This window comes from Phalacrocorax aristotelis, chromosome 1 (assembly GCF_949628215.1).
Source record: "Phalacrocorax aristotelis chromosome 1, bGulAri2.1, whole genome shotgun sequence".
NCBI classification, from domain to species: domain Eukaryota; kingdom Metazoa; phylum Chordata; class Aves; order Suliformes; family Phalacrocoracidae; genus Phalacrocorax; species Phalacrocorax aristotelis.
In genome coordinates this window covers 34,617,280-34,636,255 of record NC_134276.1, presented here as the reverse complement: position 1 = coordinate 34,636,255, position 18,976 = coordinate 34,617,280, and the positions used below count along the sequence as shown (strand labels likewise).

General features: G+C 36.9%; 1 protein-coding gene across 2 annotated transcripts in view; it reads right to left on the bottom strand.

The window, feature by feature from the left end:
• The window catches only part of VWA8 (von Willebrand factor A domain containing 8), a 195,207-nt gene that overhangs the window by 70,838 nt on the left and 105,393 nt on the right, over positions 1-18,976 (bottom strand). For both annotated transcript variants that reach the window (XM_075087631.1, XM_075087621.1), the window contains exons 24-27: positions 18,459-18,578; positions 16,388-16,593; positions 9,189-9,340; positions 1,020-1,128 (exon numbers count right to left, since the gene is read on the bottom strand). In XM_075087631.1, coding sequence (XP_074943732.1) covers positions 1,020-1,128; positions 9,189-9,340; positions 16,388-16,593; positions 18,459-18,578 — 587 coding nt within the window. The remainder of the gene's footprint in view (positions 1-1,019; positions 1,129-9,188; positions 9,341-16,387; positions 16,594-18,458; positions 18,579-18,976) is intronic.

Here is an 18,976-nt window from a genome sequence, read left to right as displayed (position 1 = left end):
GTTGGATATTAGGAAAAGGTTCTTCACCCAGAGGGTGGTGGAGCACTGGAACAGGCTCCTCAGGGAGGCAGTCACGGCACCAAGCCTGGCAATGTTCAAGAAGCACTTGGACAATGCCCTCAGAGACATGGTATGCATTTGGGGTTATCCTGTGCAGGGACAGGAGTTGGACTTGACGATCCTCCTGGGTCCCTTCCAGCTCAGGACATTCTATGATTCTATGAAATAAACAGAAGGGAAGAGGACTGCTTTTCTGCAAGCTCTCTGAATGACCACACTGCCATTTTCTTTAGAGTACAGAAACCATCATGCCTTTCTTCTTTAGTCTTTTATTGGTTTGAAACTATTACTGCTCAGTGGCATGAAGGAAGCATTATGTACTGATAAAACAGTCCATGCAAGAAAAAAGTCAGAAAAGAAGTTCAACAGCAATTTCTTATTATATAAAGTTTAAATCTCACCCCTACATTACATTAGCAGTTCAGGTTTTTCCTTATTCACTGGAGTAATAATTATTGAGGTTAAGCCAAGAACCCAAAGCTGAAAAGAACTTGGAAGCTTTGGCTGGAGGTAAAACTGTACCAAAGATTCAGATTCAAACTTGGCAGTGCTGAAGACCCATAACAGTTCAGCTGCATGCAAAACAGAAAACAGAACACAGCTTTCTTTTCAGTCTCTGATCTTATCCAAGAATTGAGATCTGGGGCCTGAAACCAGTTGCATCCAAAACAGTTACAAAGTTCCTTCAAATATGGTATTTTCAATATCCTTATAAAACCCTCTTTTCAAGAACATCTGACCAAATTTACTGATTTTAAAGCACATCTCACATTTTGAGGGCCAGGTATACAAAAAATGTTCATATTTCTAGTCAGTATGAAAAGCCCAAGAACAGGTAAAGAGGACCACACTTCATATAGATACTTTTTCCTGAAGAAAACAGTCATGTCTTAAATTCTTCGCATCCCAATACATAAAAACAGTATTATATGAATTAAAACAAAAAAAAAAAGACAAACCTTTACACCTATTTTTTGAGTTTCTGTTGGACACAGCAGTTTCTGTTGTGCATTCCCCGGCTGATCGACTTTCCAGTAGCCCATAAATTTATGATCTGGTAATGGCAGTCTGTCAAACAACACAGGAACAAATGAATTTTTACATTCATTAACCAGCAATTGATATGGAATAAATCATTTAAACTACATTTTTCCAGTGAGAAATATCTGAAGATTCTCATGTATAAAATGCTTCCTCGCTAAAATATTTCATTTCTTTTATGCTTTCAATCACAAAAATTTTAGCGTTCTGGAATACTAATACAGTCACAACCTGAGCAGCATCATAAAAGCAGCAGCAATTCACATAATATGGCCTCAAAAGGAAAACCTTTTCGGTCTGCATTATTTGAGATACATAATAAAATATATCCAAACCGTCTCTTGCTTTGCTTTATTCAGATCAGGCAGAGTGTGATAGTACCACTTAAAGGAACTCCTCTCAGTGGCACGCTCATCTAAAAAACTGGCAGAATAAGCACAGTAAACACTGTGGCAAGTTAATCATGCAATGAAAGTTCAATGAATTATTTTGATATATTTTGCCACTGACATGTACAAAAGCAAAGAAATACAGATGTGAGAGTATCCCATTGCCTCTGGCCAGTACAGTTTACAGAAAGGACAGGGACATCTTTGAAAACCTCAGTTGCTCACCTTGGTCTAATTTCTTCATTTCTGTACCTTTCATTTAGAGAAGAAATATATGGGCCACAGCAAAATTGTTTATATAGGCAAAGAAAACGCTGGTATATGACAAAGTAGTCTGACAGCAAAATAGGGACAGCACAATTTTTATTTCTTTCCTCTGAAGTGATTTGCAACCACTGAAAGCAGTTTTACTTCATTAATTGGCATGAAGACCTTCAAACTAATGAACTTATCACTTTTGGTTTCTTTTATTATTCAGTTACTTCTAAAAAGACCTCCTATCAAAACTGCATTCTGCCTTACACGCGTTTGCACATTATTGTACAGCTACAGAACTTGGCAAGAGAACAGAAGACATTCCTTCTCCCAGTTTCTAAAAATATCTCCAAAGTCTATTTTAAGGAAGTTCTCCTAGACTGTTTGTTAAAATCCGTGCGTGGTCTCTTCTGTCCTCTCTGATGATGCTTGTTCCTGCTGTTACAATTTTTTCCCCTCTCTGCACAACCAACCTGGCCCCTCTAGGTATTAGAGGTTTGTTTAATTTCTTGAAATTCTTTTCACAATAAGAAGGGATCCCAAAATATAAAGAAAAACCTCAGTCGGGCTATATATGAATCTTGGGGAATTTTGATTTTACTTTTTTCCCACTGAAAACTTAAAGGAAAATTCAGGGAATGAACACTAATATCCTCTAATCTTTGCAAGTCATGCAGGGAAGCTGCATTAACAGTTCTAACTGGTATACTGACACCAAAACGCAAGCAAGCTGGAGAAGCCAGTACTCACAGGCAGATGCTCCCTCAGCCTCCATCCCCGTTCTGTGTTTGGACCATCTGCCAAGGCAGTCAGATAGCCAAAGACACTTCTTGCAAACAGAAAACATTTTGGATGCTATAGATCATTGGTGCTCATAGATAAATATCCAGCTGCCAGCAATATGCCACTGAGGCATGTAATGGGGGAAGCGTATCCAATTAACTCCCTCTCTTAGGCAAAGAACCAGTAGAGCCTTCATTGCCTTTTGTTGCCTAGTTAAGAGTATCAATAGATACCAGTGTTTGAAGAGTGAGTTATCTTGCACTCTTCCTCACCTCAGTTTGTATTTTTCCATTCTTACATATACACAATTCTTAGATAAATTCATTCATGCGGTCACAAAATAGGCAGTCAAGTCCCTAAACTAAATGCCAGTTTATCCATGAACCGGAATTTTACTTCAGACTTCCATTTGGGTTTCAAAATGATTTGGTGACAAAATGTTGATTGTGTCTTGAGCCAAAACTATCTTGCGTGTGAAAAGAAAATTGCTATGGTGACTCTGAGTAGCACAATCTCTGATATGCCTATAAGCAGCAATAATTGTATCCTGTTAGCTCAATGGAACATCAGCTTCCACAAGGATTTGGACTTCGGTCTTAATTCCTTACACATTACTCCCATGGACAAAATCCTAGAAATAAATGGGTTCACTACTAATCATGAATAGTTACTAAATTTTAAAACAAAACATAGGTTAATAGCCAGCTCTAACCAAGTACACTACTTTATATAGCAACAGAATTACACACTGCATTCCCAAAGAAATAAAACATTTCCACTCTGCTTCAGCTTTCTGGAGATTTGCTTTACTAATAGTTCCTCTCTTCCCTCAGGAAAACTGATTTCTCCTCTCTCCTAGATTGCTGAGGTTTTGTTCTCTTTCCTGTTTCTGAATGACATAGTTTCTCTGGGGTGGCAGACCAAGCCATCATGAACAGCAAAGAGGAGGGAAAGGTAGATCAGAATTTAGGATACTGCTTAGGAAAGCAGTATTCATAATACAAAGTTCTTTTGCCAAGAGTAATAGGGATCTTATTCTTCCAGGGCCTGACAATTCTTTTTTACTCTATCTCACTGCTCTCCCTTATAAATCTGGTCTAAGAAAGACTAGGAGTATTGAAGAAGCTGGTGGCATTAAAGGTCTTACAACCAGGCTGCCTCCTGAATGATTCTCAGGAGATGCTGAGGATGCAGAAGAACTGAAACAACATGCCCCCACTGAAAACATGTATACACCTTAACAGTTTTCCTCTAGTGAATATATATGATACACAGTGAAGGAGGGAGATTTTCTTTTCACAGGATTTATAATTAACAAACAAGTTTTGAAAATAACTTGAAGTGACAGTACTAGTAAAAAGCTTCACAAGGCGCTCCTGCCACACTGCTGTATTCCAAATTAATCAGCCAAATACTGTTTACATAAAAGGCAGACAGAATACTATGGAAATGCCACCACCAGCAAAAATCTGCAAAGCACAGGGATCTGATGGATGTAAAAAGTGCAGTGGCTGGGTAAGAATGGCACTGAAACTCCACTGCTTTCTCTGGCTGAGGTGTATCCACGATTTTTGCTTTCCTCAAAAGCTGGAAAGGGTTTCTAGAACAGAAAAACTACACGGCAGACTGCAGTAATCTTGTAAGACAGCCGAGACTTAAAAGCAAGTTCTAAGGAATTATTCCTGATCAATTCTTTGATTATGGATCTGTCAAAGCCTGTTGCTTAAGGAAAAGTCAGAATTTTTTTTTTAATGTTTACTTACTCTTGATTTTACATCCTGGTATTCTAGAACATCACTGTTGTCCATGAAATGGTTATATAAGCAGGTATTTTGTTTAGAAAAGGTGATTGTGCAGGACCTACAGTTGATGGGACGATTCTACAAAAATTACCATTTAGCCTGATTATCTTCATGCACCATCTGTCAAAAGATAGTTCTCTAGTGGCTTCTGCTGCTGGAGAATTTTTCAAAGTGACACCTACAGAAACAACTTCTTTTCATTTTATCTTTTTGATTTTAGAAAATAAGTTCATTTTATGCTAATCAACAAAACAAAACCAAAACCCACCAAACAACTGTGTTCAAAAAGTCAACAGAACCTGCTATATAAAGTTATTCATTTAGCTTCCTGAGAACATACTGGAAAATGGCTACAAATCTTTAAGACTAGAGTTCCACTGAACGCAAAGTCTCTACAGCCAGCTATCGTATTCCTACAGCTGAAGACATGAACTATGAGAGGCAACGAAACTTAAGACGTGGCTGTGTAAAACAGCTCAGTGCTGGCACAGAGCGATTATTCAAGGACTTCGGTAACAGCCTGTGCTCTGTCTAGCTGAAGAGACTTCTACCCCACCTAACTTTTTTGGACTTGAGTAAGATACACGTTGAAAACAGGAAAATTCCTTACCAAACAGATCTCTGTACTTTATTTAAACACTTTTTGATTAAAAATATAAGCAGTAGACATACATAACAGTCTTATGTTAGGCCTCCCATTCCCTAACCCCCTCTGCTTCCCCTGCAATGCACAGGATGGATAAGAGACACATATGGTATGAGACAGGTCCAACAATTAACTACAGATTACCAGGGTGGGAGGGGTGGGACACACGGACGGGACCAAACCAGTTTCAAGAGAAAACTTAAGCCATTAAAATTTACGTATTTACATTATATATAAAAAATTCAGTTCACATAAAATGAATATTCAAGTTACTGCAAGCACCTGGAAGTGGACAGTGACAGGAGGAATAATACGGAATGGCAATTTCATCAAGGATAAATGCCAGAATTGCAGCTAAACGCTGTTTTGCCTAGCAATTGCAAATGGTCTGAACTGTGCAACAAAATGGCAGATTAACGTGAGTTCAGCCAAATGTGACATAACAGATGTCAACGGGAAAAACAAAGTGCAATTGTACATAAAGAAAGGTCATGAGTTAGTACAGTGAGTAATCCCTTTTACCCACTATGTCTTGGCAAAACATCATACACAAGCCATCTGCTTTACACACAATACTGATAAAAATTACAAACTGTTGAACAGGTGATACCAGGAGATACAAACCATATCATGATGTTATAAGCTGATAATACTGAACATGTCAGCACCTTACAAGAATGACCATCCTATTTCGGGGAAGAAAAACACCCTGAAGGAAACAAAAAGCCCAAGTAAAGCATTACTTTACAAGACTAACATATGATACCAATTTTGGAAATAAATTAGTTGGCATCTACAAATTAATTTCTCTTTTGAGAAAATAACTACTGCAAGAATTCTGTTCTAAATGGTCATTAGACACCACCAAATCTTTCCTTCCAAGATTAGGTATGTTTATTCCAGAGCCTAAACTAAAATTCCCATAAGGTTCATGGGTATTATCTGTTAAACTTCCACTGTAACTTCAGCCAGATACAACCCCAAAGCTCCTTCTATCAAGATCCTGTATTGCAGTATGTTGCTCATGTCTGTCATGTTTTTGTTCCTATATTAGCAGCAGTTATGTTTCAGCAGCAATTTAACTAATTCTGATTTAATCAAGTTTTTAGATTAAGTGACAGTTTTTAGATTAAGGTGACAGACTTCTCCAAAACTTTTAAAAACAAAATAAAGATTCACAAATTGTTTGACCCAAGGCATGCCAGATTACCCGTATAAGGGAGTCAACATTTCACTATAATGATTTTCCTGTCCTAGAATCTCCTGGAAATGCTTCTGTACTGCAAAACTACTTAATTGCACAGGATTTGTATTCTTATCAATAGCAATGATTTTGCTGCAGGTATGACTAACATCCTCAGGCACAATAACTTTGGACTATTATCCTAGTTTTCACATTAATTAATAGAACCACTGAACAATTTATTATGCTAACTAGTAAGTCTTGAGAGTCTTGCAAATTAAAACTGGAACACAGAAGTGAATCTCTGTGGGAGTATGCTGTTTTCAGTAGGACACTGTAGAAATCACACCCAGTAAACCTTCAGATTGCCATCTTGTGAGAGACCACAATTTAGTTGAAGATGTCCCTGCTCATTGCAGGGGGGTTGGACTAGATGATTTTTAAAGGTCCCTTCTAACCCAAACTATTCTATGGTTCTGTGATTCTTTAAGCAGGTCGGAAAACAAGCTTAAAATTGAAAGTGACTTTGACAAGTTAGAGAACTAATCTGAAAAAATACAATACAGTAAGAAAATTGCAAGCATGAAGGAAGTTGATTACATGAAGTGAAGATGGGGTAAGCACTCTGCAGGCTTCTGCAGAAAGGATCTGGAGGTTCATGTTTAGAAAACCGGACATGAGTTAAACATCACAAGAAATGCAAACATACTGGGGTTTTCAGAAGGGACTGCTGCATAAAATACATCTCTATTCTATACTTTCATACTCTAACTCAGCTCTAGCAGAAACTACCTGGCCCAGTTACATGCAAAATGCTTGAATACAGACATGAATAAAGTGGAGAGGGGGAGCATAAAAGAAAAACAACCAGAGGCCTTAAAAAAGGAAGATGACTGAGTGAGCTGGATGTGTTTTGTCTAGAAATGACTTTCTAATAGCAATGATATTAAGAACAAGACTGACTTGCTTTGGGAGGTTACAGAACTCCATCTCTGAAGGTTTTCTGGCATGAATCATGACAGAAAACAGGTAAGAAGGTATTAGATTAACTTGCATCTTTTCTGAAGGAAGTGGGACGGACTAGTTTACCACCATTACCCTACTCTCAAAATCCTGGAAAACAATATAGAGATCAATACTCTAGTTCTAAACACATAGCAGCTTCAGGAAGAACCTTTTCTTCAGTGGTCCAAATACCATACCCAATTACCTCAATGCACCCATCACATGAGCTTCAATATGGGCTGGAACAGATTTGGAGAGATTACCTAGATATTCTTTTACCCCAAGGCAGAATCAACTATGCCTAAACCATTCCTGAAAGACGTGTGTGTAATTCAAGGTGATCCACCTGTTGTTTACGAGCTCCATAGGGTTAAATCTCATCACCAACAGCAAGGCTGTCTTGGAATGGAGCAGCAGGATAATCTGAAATGTCAGCTGTGGTGGATGTGAGCAAGATACTGAGACCAAGCTTGCTGGATCATCAGAGTAAGGTGGTCAGCCTAGTCCCAATCTTGCATAGTGAGATCTAAGAAAAAGTTGCTTTTATTGACTGTCTGTGAACTGCTCCTGTAGTTTCTTGTTCCCTTGGCCTTCAGTGCACAGAGTATGCACCCATAGCTGTCTGTCAAGTGAAGTTTTTGATGAGCATCTTCTGGGGTCTTGTAAGTCTGTTGTCCTTGGCATAACCTATCCTATAAAACCTCAGTGATAGACTCAAAATGATCAGGTAATTATCAATAATTTGAAATGATCAGACCCTTCTTCTGTCATCACACTTCTAGACTGAACAGTTCCCACTTACAGCAGTCTTTCTTTTATGTTGCCTAAACCTCTGATCTTCTCATTACTAAAGAGTCCTCTCCAATCCACCCCTGTAAACCCACATCTAACACTTCTAAATATTATATAAAGTGCAAATTTCTCAAAAACTATGACAAACGTCATAATTCTTTAAAATAAACATTACCAAGTAACTTTTACCAAAGAAACTATGGCAGGAGTTTCAAGTGTGTACTGTCAATTTAACAGGCACTGTAGTTGCTCAAGCATTGGTTCCCAGGGCAGGTAATTCTGCTGTCATCAAAATTAAAAAGTACACCGCAGTCATTACACTGCCAATCTTCTTTTAATAGTTATATGTAGGAAGTTAGATATGGTAGGAGTGGTGCTCCAGCAGGAGAATCCTACACAAGGACACCTAATAACAATATGTCATGTCATAAGAATGAGCCCTTCCTTAGCAAATATAAAAGTAGTATGTCCCATGGAAAACTCAATTTTCCATATATCTGTAAAACTTTCTTCATGAAAGGGAAATATTTGTTTCTCCATAAATAAATTATATAACAGAGTTCAAGCCAGAGTAAGTTTTCTAATTGCTTTTCATTATGATCTGCTTAAGCCTGTTATCTGTGAATTGTAGAAGAATGAGTTAAATCTCTTTCACAATTTAGTTTAGTCTTAAAAAAAGGTGTTTTGATTCTAAGCTCTGAAAAAGTATATGGTGTAATATGTCATCTGCTAATAGAATTAAAGAATATTAGTGATATACAGACATACCTAAAAATTGTTCTTAGAGCTCGCATGCATTGCCCTATTCTGCAGAAGTATTTTTGTAGAACCTTTTGTGCATATCAAAGACAAAATCCCACTACAACTAAAGACAACTTTTTTTTTTCCCCCGCTACCGATTTAGGTGATAAGTAACAGGACAGAAGTGTGTTGCAATTCAATTAAAAACACAGGAGAAGAAACAAGTATTTCCCTTTATTAAAATATGTTTGCCATACAAGCTATTAATATGTACACAGACATTAACGATTAAATATTAGGAATAAGCAAATACTCTATCATAAAGTAATTTATATTGTAACTTATTTGGAGGAACATAAATTTGAGCCAGAGGAGGATTGACTTCAAGTATTCCAGGTTGTTGTTAAATCAGTTAGCAGCAACGTAACATGCTATTAAAAAGTGAATATGAGACACCTGTCTTCTTAATATATATCTTATGTTATTCTTACTCCTTGGCCAGCTGTACATTGGTCGGTTTCGCTCCAATAGGTATCCCATATTTGTGCAAAGTGCTGATCAAGATTTCACGCATCTCGTTGTTGTAGGAGTCAAAGTCAAATACATTTCGAACAACATTTGCCAGACCTTCAGTTGGAAATTTCTGTGAAGAAACAAAGCCCCCCAAATTTCTTTTACTGAATATCTGTTAAGTTACAGCAGATAATTAAATACTTTTAAAATAAATAGTTATAATAATAACTTTGCTCAACTCAGACTAGTGCTCAAGTAATCTTTTTTTTGTTTCCAGGATAAAGAACGGACATTGCTTCAAGTCAGAATGAAGTTACTAACACTAAACCTGAATTAAACAAACAAGGAGACAATTATTTAAATACTCAACATCATTCATGTTTTAAAGAATTATTTTAATTATACACATAACAAGATGGTGTAATCATTGGAATATATAATAAAGTAGGTTTTTTTTTAATTTGGAACTGCCTTCTGCTAACCATGAAGATCTAACATATACACTCTTATATTCAACTGTACAATTAATTTAAGAATTTTGATGCTTAATGTTGAATAGTAAAGCAGGAGGTACACTGCTTGCTTACTAAAAATGACTTTAGGTCATGATGGATGTTAGCAGACACATAAATTCACTTAGATGCACAAACATTCGTTTTCTTAGCAAAAATTACTACCTGAAACCTGCTGTGTACATGAAGAAAAAACAGTTTATCAAACTTTCAGTAGTCATTTCCAATAAAGGAAACTTTTGCTATTGAACTGGACTGATGTTTTAAGGCCAGTGTGCTCTTCCAGGTTTCATACCCTCACATCTTCCCACACCTTTTAATTATTACTTTTCTGCGAAAAGAAAACACATTTTTCTGCCTCTCATTTCCCACTAAGACCTAAAAGCCAGCAAGACTTAAAAGACTTGACTGAGCAGTCAAACTCATGTAGTAGAAATAAGCTGAAATGAAGAAGATTTTTTTTTTTGTTGTTACCTGCAGAAGACACTGTAGGTGTCAAAAGCTGGTTTAGCCTTTCTGCAAACTGGTTCCAAGTGCTTAATCAGTAACTTCCACTGTCTTTTGAATTGCCCTAAACCTCCAACAGCAAAAATGTATGTGTCCCCATTTAAATTAATGCAGATTCCAGTAAACATGGACTTGAATGTATGCAGGATAATTTCAGGCTCCAATAAGCTTATTTTTCAAAGGTACATTTAGCTAATTTGAACAGAATATGTATTGTGCAAAATTTAGATTTTATTTGCCATTGATGAAAACATCTGTTTAAATTGAACTTGTTAACACATCAAAGTCACTGAACCTTTTCACAGATACTCTTTAATAAAACATCTGAAAGAAATCACCTCACTTTCCTAAGATGTAAATGGAGTAAATGAAAAGAACTTTTTTAAAAAATCACCAAATTAGTATGTATATCCTAGAATTTTACTACCACTGCTTTAGTTTACTTTTTTTGGCAAGAGACAGGAATGAGAATCTTATTTGACAGGTCTCACTTTTTCTTCATATGCCATTTGTTCAAATATTAGATATTTGAGACCAGGACATGGATCCCATCTCAGAACGACACATTGACAGTGATGAAGATAAACATGTTGAATTGAAGACTTATCTGCCTTTTCCCCATCAGAGAGCAAGGCAGGTACAAATAACTTCCAACCCAGACTTAACGGAAGTGGCAGAAAAATGTATAAAAGCATTAAAAATAAAGATATCTGTGTCCTGAAATAAAAACTAAACCAGAAAAAAACATAAATTTTTAATAAATATTATGTCCTGTACTCTTAATCAAGCATCAGCCTTAGTCAGGAGTTTAATATTTTCCCAACTTAATAAATATCTAATCTCTGAAATAATATATCCTTGACACAAGTAATACTAAAATTAGGTAGTTACTGTGGTAGAATAGAATACCACTGCTAGTAATAGGCTTGTACAAACCTTATTTTAATCTTTGGTGCACATGCCACAGGATATTTCAGTTGTAGAGTTGATATAAAAGCACACAAAACTATGTCCTGGTTTTTAAACCTGTCCATGAGGAACCTAGTAGAAGTTCCGCATTATTAGAGATTAGCAAAATACAAGTTATTACGGGATAATGTAAAGTTGCCCTACGGCCTGTGCCACCCTGGTTATAATGTCCATTCCTTACTAAATCAAACAGGTTACTAAAAATAGAATTTCTCCCAACAGCTATCCTAACTAAAGGCTGTATAGATGTTTCACATGTAATGTAAATGCAAAAAATGACAACGTTCAGCAGTGAAAGTACTAACTTCTATAATGTAAATTGCACCTGGGAGTGAAAGTAAACATCATAATTTAAAAAAAAAAAAGCCCACAGACTTATAAAAATATGTATCATAGTTAAATTTAAAAACATGTAAAGCTACTTAGTGCTCAGTGTGCAGGACCCTATCTCAGTCTGTTTTCAAGTGTGTCTTCTTTTTGATAACAAGAACAAAACACATCCAGAATTGTCCATACTTTATATAACCAAAACCTTTCCTTAAGTAATTATTTTAGAACATTTATTGATGATGAATATGGCATTTTCTGTGTTATTCCTTTCTCACTGAGAAGCACAACCAACAAACTGGCACCAAGTTATCTTATTCACTCATGACCTACTCTTTTACCTGCCCTGTACTACATACTGCAAAAACCTTGGTCGAGTTCTTCAAACTACTGGTTTTCACAACCCCAGGTATGTCCAACGGTGTTCTGAACCACTGCATAGCTTCTGATATTGACACCCTTCTCCTCAGTGAATTGCCACAATAGCTCCATGCCTCTTGATCAGTAGGACAACATAAAAACCATGTATTTCCTTCAGGTACAACTGATTGTTGCTGTCAGTAAAATCTGTTCCGAACACAAGCCACTTGTCAAAAGGCCATCTACTTCAGTTATTAAAAAAACCCCCAGAACTCTCTTGTTTCAATCAGAACAAATCAACTATGTTTTAATAACTGCCTGGACAACTGCTTACTGAAGAAAGGCAATGACAGTTCACTTGAAGAAAGAAAAAAAAAAAGTTGAATGTTTGAGTTCAACATTTTAAAAAAATCATTTGGTTTCTATTGATTTTTAAAACCAGATTACTGGAGAAAATATTGATCTCTCATCTGTCTGTCTGGTTCTTATTCATTGATTCTTCCCCTTACAAGTAACACCTCTGTGTGTACCTTATTGAGTATTTTCACAGCTTAGATTCTTGGCTGTTCCTTAAAATAGTAAGTAACGTAGGCTTTGCTTTTAACAATTTTCTATTTTTTTAATATATATATTATGCTTTATTTGATATAGAGTTGTGACAGAATTCAGCTTGGTGAAAAATCTGTATTTTTATGGATCTAACGTTCCATGAATACCTGTATTCCTACAGTCTGCTTAAAAGATATCAGCAAAATAGTAGTTTCCTAGTACAAATAGAGAATCTTAATCAAAATATGCTATACACATTGAGGTCTACTATACTTCTACCACTACCCTGAAAACAAAGTGACAAACTATGAGTCCAGATTTTTGTTTTAGACTTCTACATTGTGTTCTCACTGCCACCTATTTCTCTACATATTCTAGTGCCTTCAGACACCTGCACATCTCCCATCCTGCCAGCACCATCCCAAAGGCCTACCCTGTCCCCAGGACACTAACTGAGCTCTCCCTACCTGCTCATTCCTCTGTTCCCTTGGCTTCCCCCTCTATCCCTGATGCCTTTTCACCAAACGATGCCAGCTCTGTCTGTCTCCTCAGTTGTCCTGTCAGCCAGGCAAGAAGCACCACATCCAAGTCTCATCCTGAGCAACACGCATACTAACTGATTAACCAGTGCTCATGTTTTTAGTGGGTATCATCTACTACCAAGCAAAACTCCTCAGTTCTCCCCCTGCCTTTTCATTCACAGGGATACTAATTTCAGTCTGTTCCTCTCTGTCACATAGTCGCTGATTTTGATTAAACCAGCAGAAACCTAATTAACTTTGAAAACTGGTTACTGAGATTCACTGCGGTTGGTCAAAAGGATAAAAGGTTGTTCATGTGAGTAGAGCAGCAAGGAAAGGGATACAAACTGATCTGAAAGCCTAGCTTCCTTTCAAGAACAGGCTGAACAGAGAAAAAGTACTTGGTGCAAAAGCTTACCAAACAGGCCTAAAAGCTTGATGATTAGACTTTAGGGCCTGAAGGTACTTCACATATTCGCTGTTTGAAAATTGTTACACTAGTACCTACTACTAGAAAGCAATCTCATATATACACAATAAAGAAGGCTTATCAAAAAACCCTCAGCTTTCCCAAACTAAACAGAATTAGTAGAAAAGCTATTCCCATTTTATCTGGACTAACATGGCTTGCCTGATTAGTGTCTACCAGGGACACTGGGTGAAACTGAACTCTGCAAAACAACATATAAGAGGTCTCACGAAAACTTGTATGTTAGAGTGCAGGGAAACTGTCATAACATACATCGGCAGTTATGGGCAGCATACGGTAACTCAACAGAGCAAGAGCAGAGCTTCTCAGCTTGCCCAGATGCCACCATTATCATCAATACTTCTGACATTTGACACAATCTGAAAACTGCAGGCGAGGGGGACAAAAAAAAGCTATATTCAGGTCACCTGCAATCTAGAGCTGCAAGACTCAAATTCCCTATACAATCCATGAGGAGAAATAAGTGCAGCAACCAAGTTAGGCAGTCACAGTAGACAGCTTTCCCTACACCTGCAGTTTGAGATCTGCAAAGCAGTTTGGTAACTTGGGCTTCACCAAAAAACCCTTCACTTATGAAAAAATTAGTACAGAGGCAACCTAGCTCTGACTGCAGTGTCTAAGCTACAACTAAATTGCTCTGGTTTCCCTGCTTGCATAATCTTTATGGGAAGATGCTCTTGTAACTACACTGTAGACACAACCCTATACATTGAAGACCACAATTAATCAGAGTGCAGAGATAAGCCTAATAGTATGTTGTTGTCACAGTAATCAGAATATTCTCTTAACTGACTAGCCCTAGTGCTCAGATGCTCTCTCAGATAACATTAATCGACAGCAATCTTTTCTCCAAAACAACTCTTCTTTGCAGAAGCAAAGAATTCCAAAATTATGTGAAAGAAATCAACACAATGGTACAAAGAGAGCGGGGCTGTGGAACTGCTGTAAGGGAAATTGTTTAACAACATGACTAACTTCCCTCCTTCCTTCCTAAGGACCAGCAATTTTATTGACTCATTTCCCTCCTTCCTTTTTTTTCTTTACCTGAAGACCTAAAAGCTTCTTACTTTGGAATAACCATTATGTTTATATTCTTTGTTTACATTTGGCTACTCCCAGCCTTTTTATTATTCAGATTGAAAACCAAGTTACAGTAAACAAAATGTTGCATCCTTTCAAAAAGCCTGGGATCTTGAAAACAAATGTTACAGAAGAAATCAAAGCTGCATGTTGGAGATTTATTTGGATATTTACACTTGTCTTTGAAAGGGTTGAAAACTTAGCAGATGGGAAACTTCCCCACTGATCTGTGCCCAATGCCCAGACTGAAGTGACCATACTAATCTGGTTAAGTGAAGGAGACAGAAGCAGAGAGTAAGTGCCCTTAAGACAAATACCAATGCAACTCTTCCAATCTTCAATTAGATGCTGTTCACACTCAAAGAAAAAAAAAAGAATTAAGTCCATATGTTTTCACACTAGCTGGAGCTAGAGGACAGTGCAAACTTCAGACTACTTGGAGACAGAAGGCAAAGGAAGGTTAGGATGGAAGGTTGGAACAGCCAGAGCATGAAGATGGGAAGGGGTTTATTTAACAAAAAACCCAAACCACCAGCTTTTCAGCAGCACAGCAACAGCTCCTCAAGTTCGTCATTTTTCCACTTTCATTTCAAATATAACTTTGTGTTTAAAGACATCAGTGATGGTATCAACATGGTACACATTCCTATTAGTTTGGTAAGCAAATACCTATCAACTGGTATTGGATCCTAATAAAATACTCTGCTTACATGCTTATTTGGATTGTTTCCTCAGCTTTCAGGTCTGTTTTAGTACAAATTTATAAAGATGCAATTATTTTTTCTTTGTATTATTGATATCATAGTAGCACCAATTTACTTTGTCTCAGGACTTCGTTGCACCCTGTGGAGCACAAAATTCTATCCTTTCCAGAAATCTAGATGAACTGAAGATTTATAAAAGCAGTAATTCTAAACTGCAGGATCTGAATGTCTGTGCATATGGGTGAATATATGTGAACATGTTCATGAGCACAAACACAAAACCATCATGCAACCCTGTTATACTCTGCCGTGTCAAACACAGGAACAGTAGGCCAAAGAATTTATGAGAAATTATATTCTACCTGTAATAATTAGATTAATATTTCCATCAATCTTTTTTCAATCTAGGATTCAGTAAGTCAAGAAACACTCTATAAGTGAATACATTGCCTACTTTATGATTATAAGCAGAACAAAAGAAAAGCATTGCTATTTCAAAGAGCATTAAGATACTTTATATTTAAAATACTTCAGACAAAAAGTATCCTTCAATTCATAAACATAAAAGTCAGACTCTATCGTAACCTTTAGAAAATAATCATCACTAAATCAGAATTCACGATTTTGCAGTTAAAATGTCTGTAGGAAGCCGTCACGGTTCCTAGGTACCTGTTTGATAAGTTGTTATCCATCTAACGTTTTCTGTAGAAAAACTGCATCTGTGATGTACTACTGTTACACAGCAGGGTCGTTTTCCCCCATGAAATTATTAAAACCAAAAATTCTATAGCAGCATAAAGTTGCATTATTCTGGAAGTATTGTATGCCGAACAAGGAATTTTTATAATGTAGGCTAGTATAAACATTGTATACTGTATTCACAGTTTGAACGTGGTATTTTCTCACACAGTGGAAAAACAGACTCAGCTATAAATAAATGTACAGAAAAAATATCTGCCTGTGTACATCTGCTCTCCATACCTTGAGACTATCCGAACATCTGAATATGACGATTTCTTCAAAATGCAGAAGTTTTCATTAAAAAATTAATTAAATAAAAATACATGAACAATAATTGCATCTTTTTCTAAAACCTTCAAGCATTAAAAAATTTGTAGTGATGAACTCAAATTTTCAAGGAAATCTGATGTACTGTACCTGTAAATGTTTTACAATATTCACAACTTCTCTAGTTGAATAGGGATAGTTAATAATTCCTTGGTCAGCTAAGCTCCTCAGTTCTCCAAAAGCAGCCACCAGTTTCTGAAGAATTGGCTCTGGAACATCAGGACCATATTGTCTAAGCATAGCCAGTTCAGACTGTGGTTTAGGATTATCAACAGCATGGCAACTGAAAATGTCCCCTAAAAAAGAAAAAGCATACAGGTAAGTAATTTACAAAGAGACAGCATCACAACAGGCCCTTTAAGTTTCGTACAGCACCTTAAATGAAAAAGCAATGGTTCAAGAGGACGCTGAGTACCTGCTTGTTAAAACAAAACAGGACAAAAACTACTTTGAAAAACGTGAAGGACAAACTTGCTGTGAAGAACATCAAAGTTCCCAGAAACACAGAGATCTCTCCTGTCATTTTAATGAAGGTGATCACAAGGGAGAAATTAATTTCAAGAAGAAACACAAGTCAAATGAATGCAGAAAAAACAAGAAAAGAAAAAAGGTTTAAAGAAAGAATAACAGGTTGAATGTGATGAATTTGTGAGTCCCTTCCAAACACCACAGGATGCAGGGATGCCCTAATGCAAACCCAGTTGAGAGGTCTAGAGGAAATACTGGATTTATCTTTTCCCTCTGCCTTTCTTGAAGTATGGTAAGAAAATTGGCAAGATATTCTTCCCATGTATTTGCACTGTATTGGACCCAATCATATAATCTATAAAATGGAGTTCATTCTTAAGAGTCCTTTAACTGTCGTACAAAACTTTGGGAAACCATGATCAGATCATGCTGAAAAGGGACTTGGATTAAAAGTAGAAGAGCCCCTCTGCTCGAAAAACAAAATCAATGAATAACCCCAAAACCTCAACCAAGCCTCTGCCATGCGGGCCAAAAGCAACAACGCTGGGATGACCAATTTTGTTTAAAAGGTCCATGTAAGGAGGGAAATTAGGTCATGTAAAAGAAATAGGCTATACTAAAACATCTTGGGGCAACACAGGTAAAATTGGGAGCCAATGAGTCTCTGACACAGAATCCCCATTCACTGGGAACTATATCTGAAAAACAAAAAGCTATCATCCAATATGGAATTGGGTTTGCACCTGTTTTTAGGAGTACATTATTATTTCTTGCAGAATACGTATTACGGCCAAATCTAACAGAGAAAAAACACATAAATTAAGGTACATGCACACAAATGACTAAAATAACACAGTCAGTGGACTCTGGAGGGCTATTCAGTTCACAGCCCTGGTGTAACACTGCCAAAGCCTTGCCAGAGGCCCGCTTCGACTAACACTGGGCTATACAGGCCGATGAATTGTTCACCACTTGCTCTTATGCAATGTAAATTCTTGCTTTTGCTGTGAAATGAAGCTGTGGGGAATCTTTGCTGATACACAGGATTTTTAGGACCTGCCAGGAGCTTTCTGAAATGAGGCTGCTGTTGATATGAAAAATGCTGATGTGAAATTCGGACAGCCTTACCCAAAACTAGGATGAATTCAATATCTTATCAAATACATGTATTAACAAGCAGGTAACATAGTGCTAACACCAAAAAAGACAGTACCCTCCACTGCTGAGAGGAGAGAAAAGAACCATCCATCAAGCTCCCATCTCTCGTACTGAAGAGGACAGCACCTGGCCTGTGGCTTGTTTGATATGGGGAGAAAAATGGTGAGCAGTTGTGTTAACCATTCACCTCATGTATCAAGCTGCTTACAGCTCAGGTTTCTGCTATATTTGTATCCAAAATATGCTCATTAACAAAGATTTCTTTTAACCTTTTCTGTCTGCTGTGCTTGTCCAGGTCCCATAAAACAAATTAGTTGTAACACAGATGGCCACATATAGCTGTTCACTTCAGGGCAAGCTCAGGCACCTAAATTTACATGCTAGTCTTCAAGCTGAATATCACCCAGAGTGCCTTATGTGAAACAAAGTATCAATATGCATAAGGACCCCTTCTCCACATGAAATCTAATGAATAAAGACAGTCATTTTATTAATAAATTCTATTAAAGATCACCATTTAATATGAATCACTTACCTAGTGTGCCAAAAAAGTCATTACCCAAGAAAGGAAATCCAGGTCTATTTGCTAGAACTATCATTCTAAAATCAGGATGAATAACTATTACGTTTTCTCTCCCCTCTACAAGACCATGATCTGCAAAAGAAGTAAAATTTATTAATTGCATATTTAAGCTTTGCATCATGAATGAATTAAATGACCATAATTAGATTAGAAGAATTCTTCTTAGAATTAGGAGAATTCCACTCTAATTACGATGTCCTTAGAAGAACAGTTACAAAAAAAGGCTCAATAGCTTCTTAGCATGTCATTCAACTATGAGTGTTTTAGGTTCCGTTTTAAAGTTTCATAATCTGTTTCACGAATATTTAACCAAAGGGTTTAATTAAAAAAAAAAAAATAAAACCACATCCACTGTTCTCTGGGTGGGGACTACCTGTCCTGTTTGTATTTAATTTCACCAAAATGCTGAAGCCAATGGGTCAATAAAATGTGGTTTTATATAGGTCTGACATTATCTGATCTGGGAACAC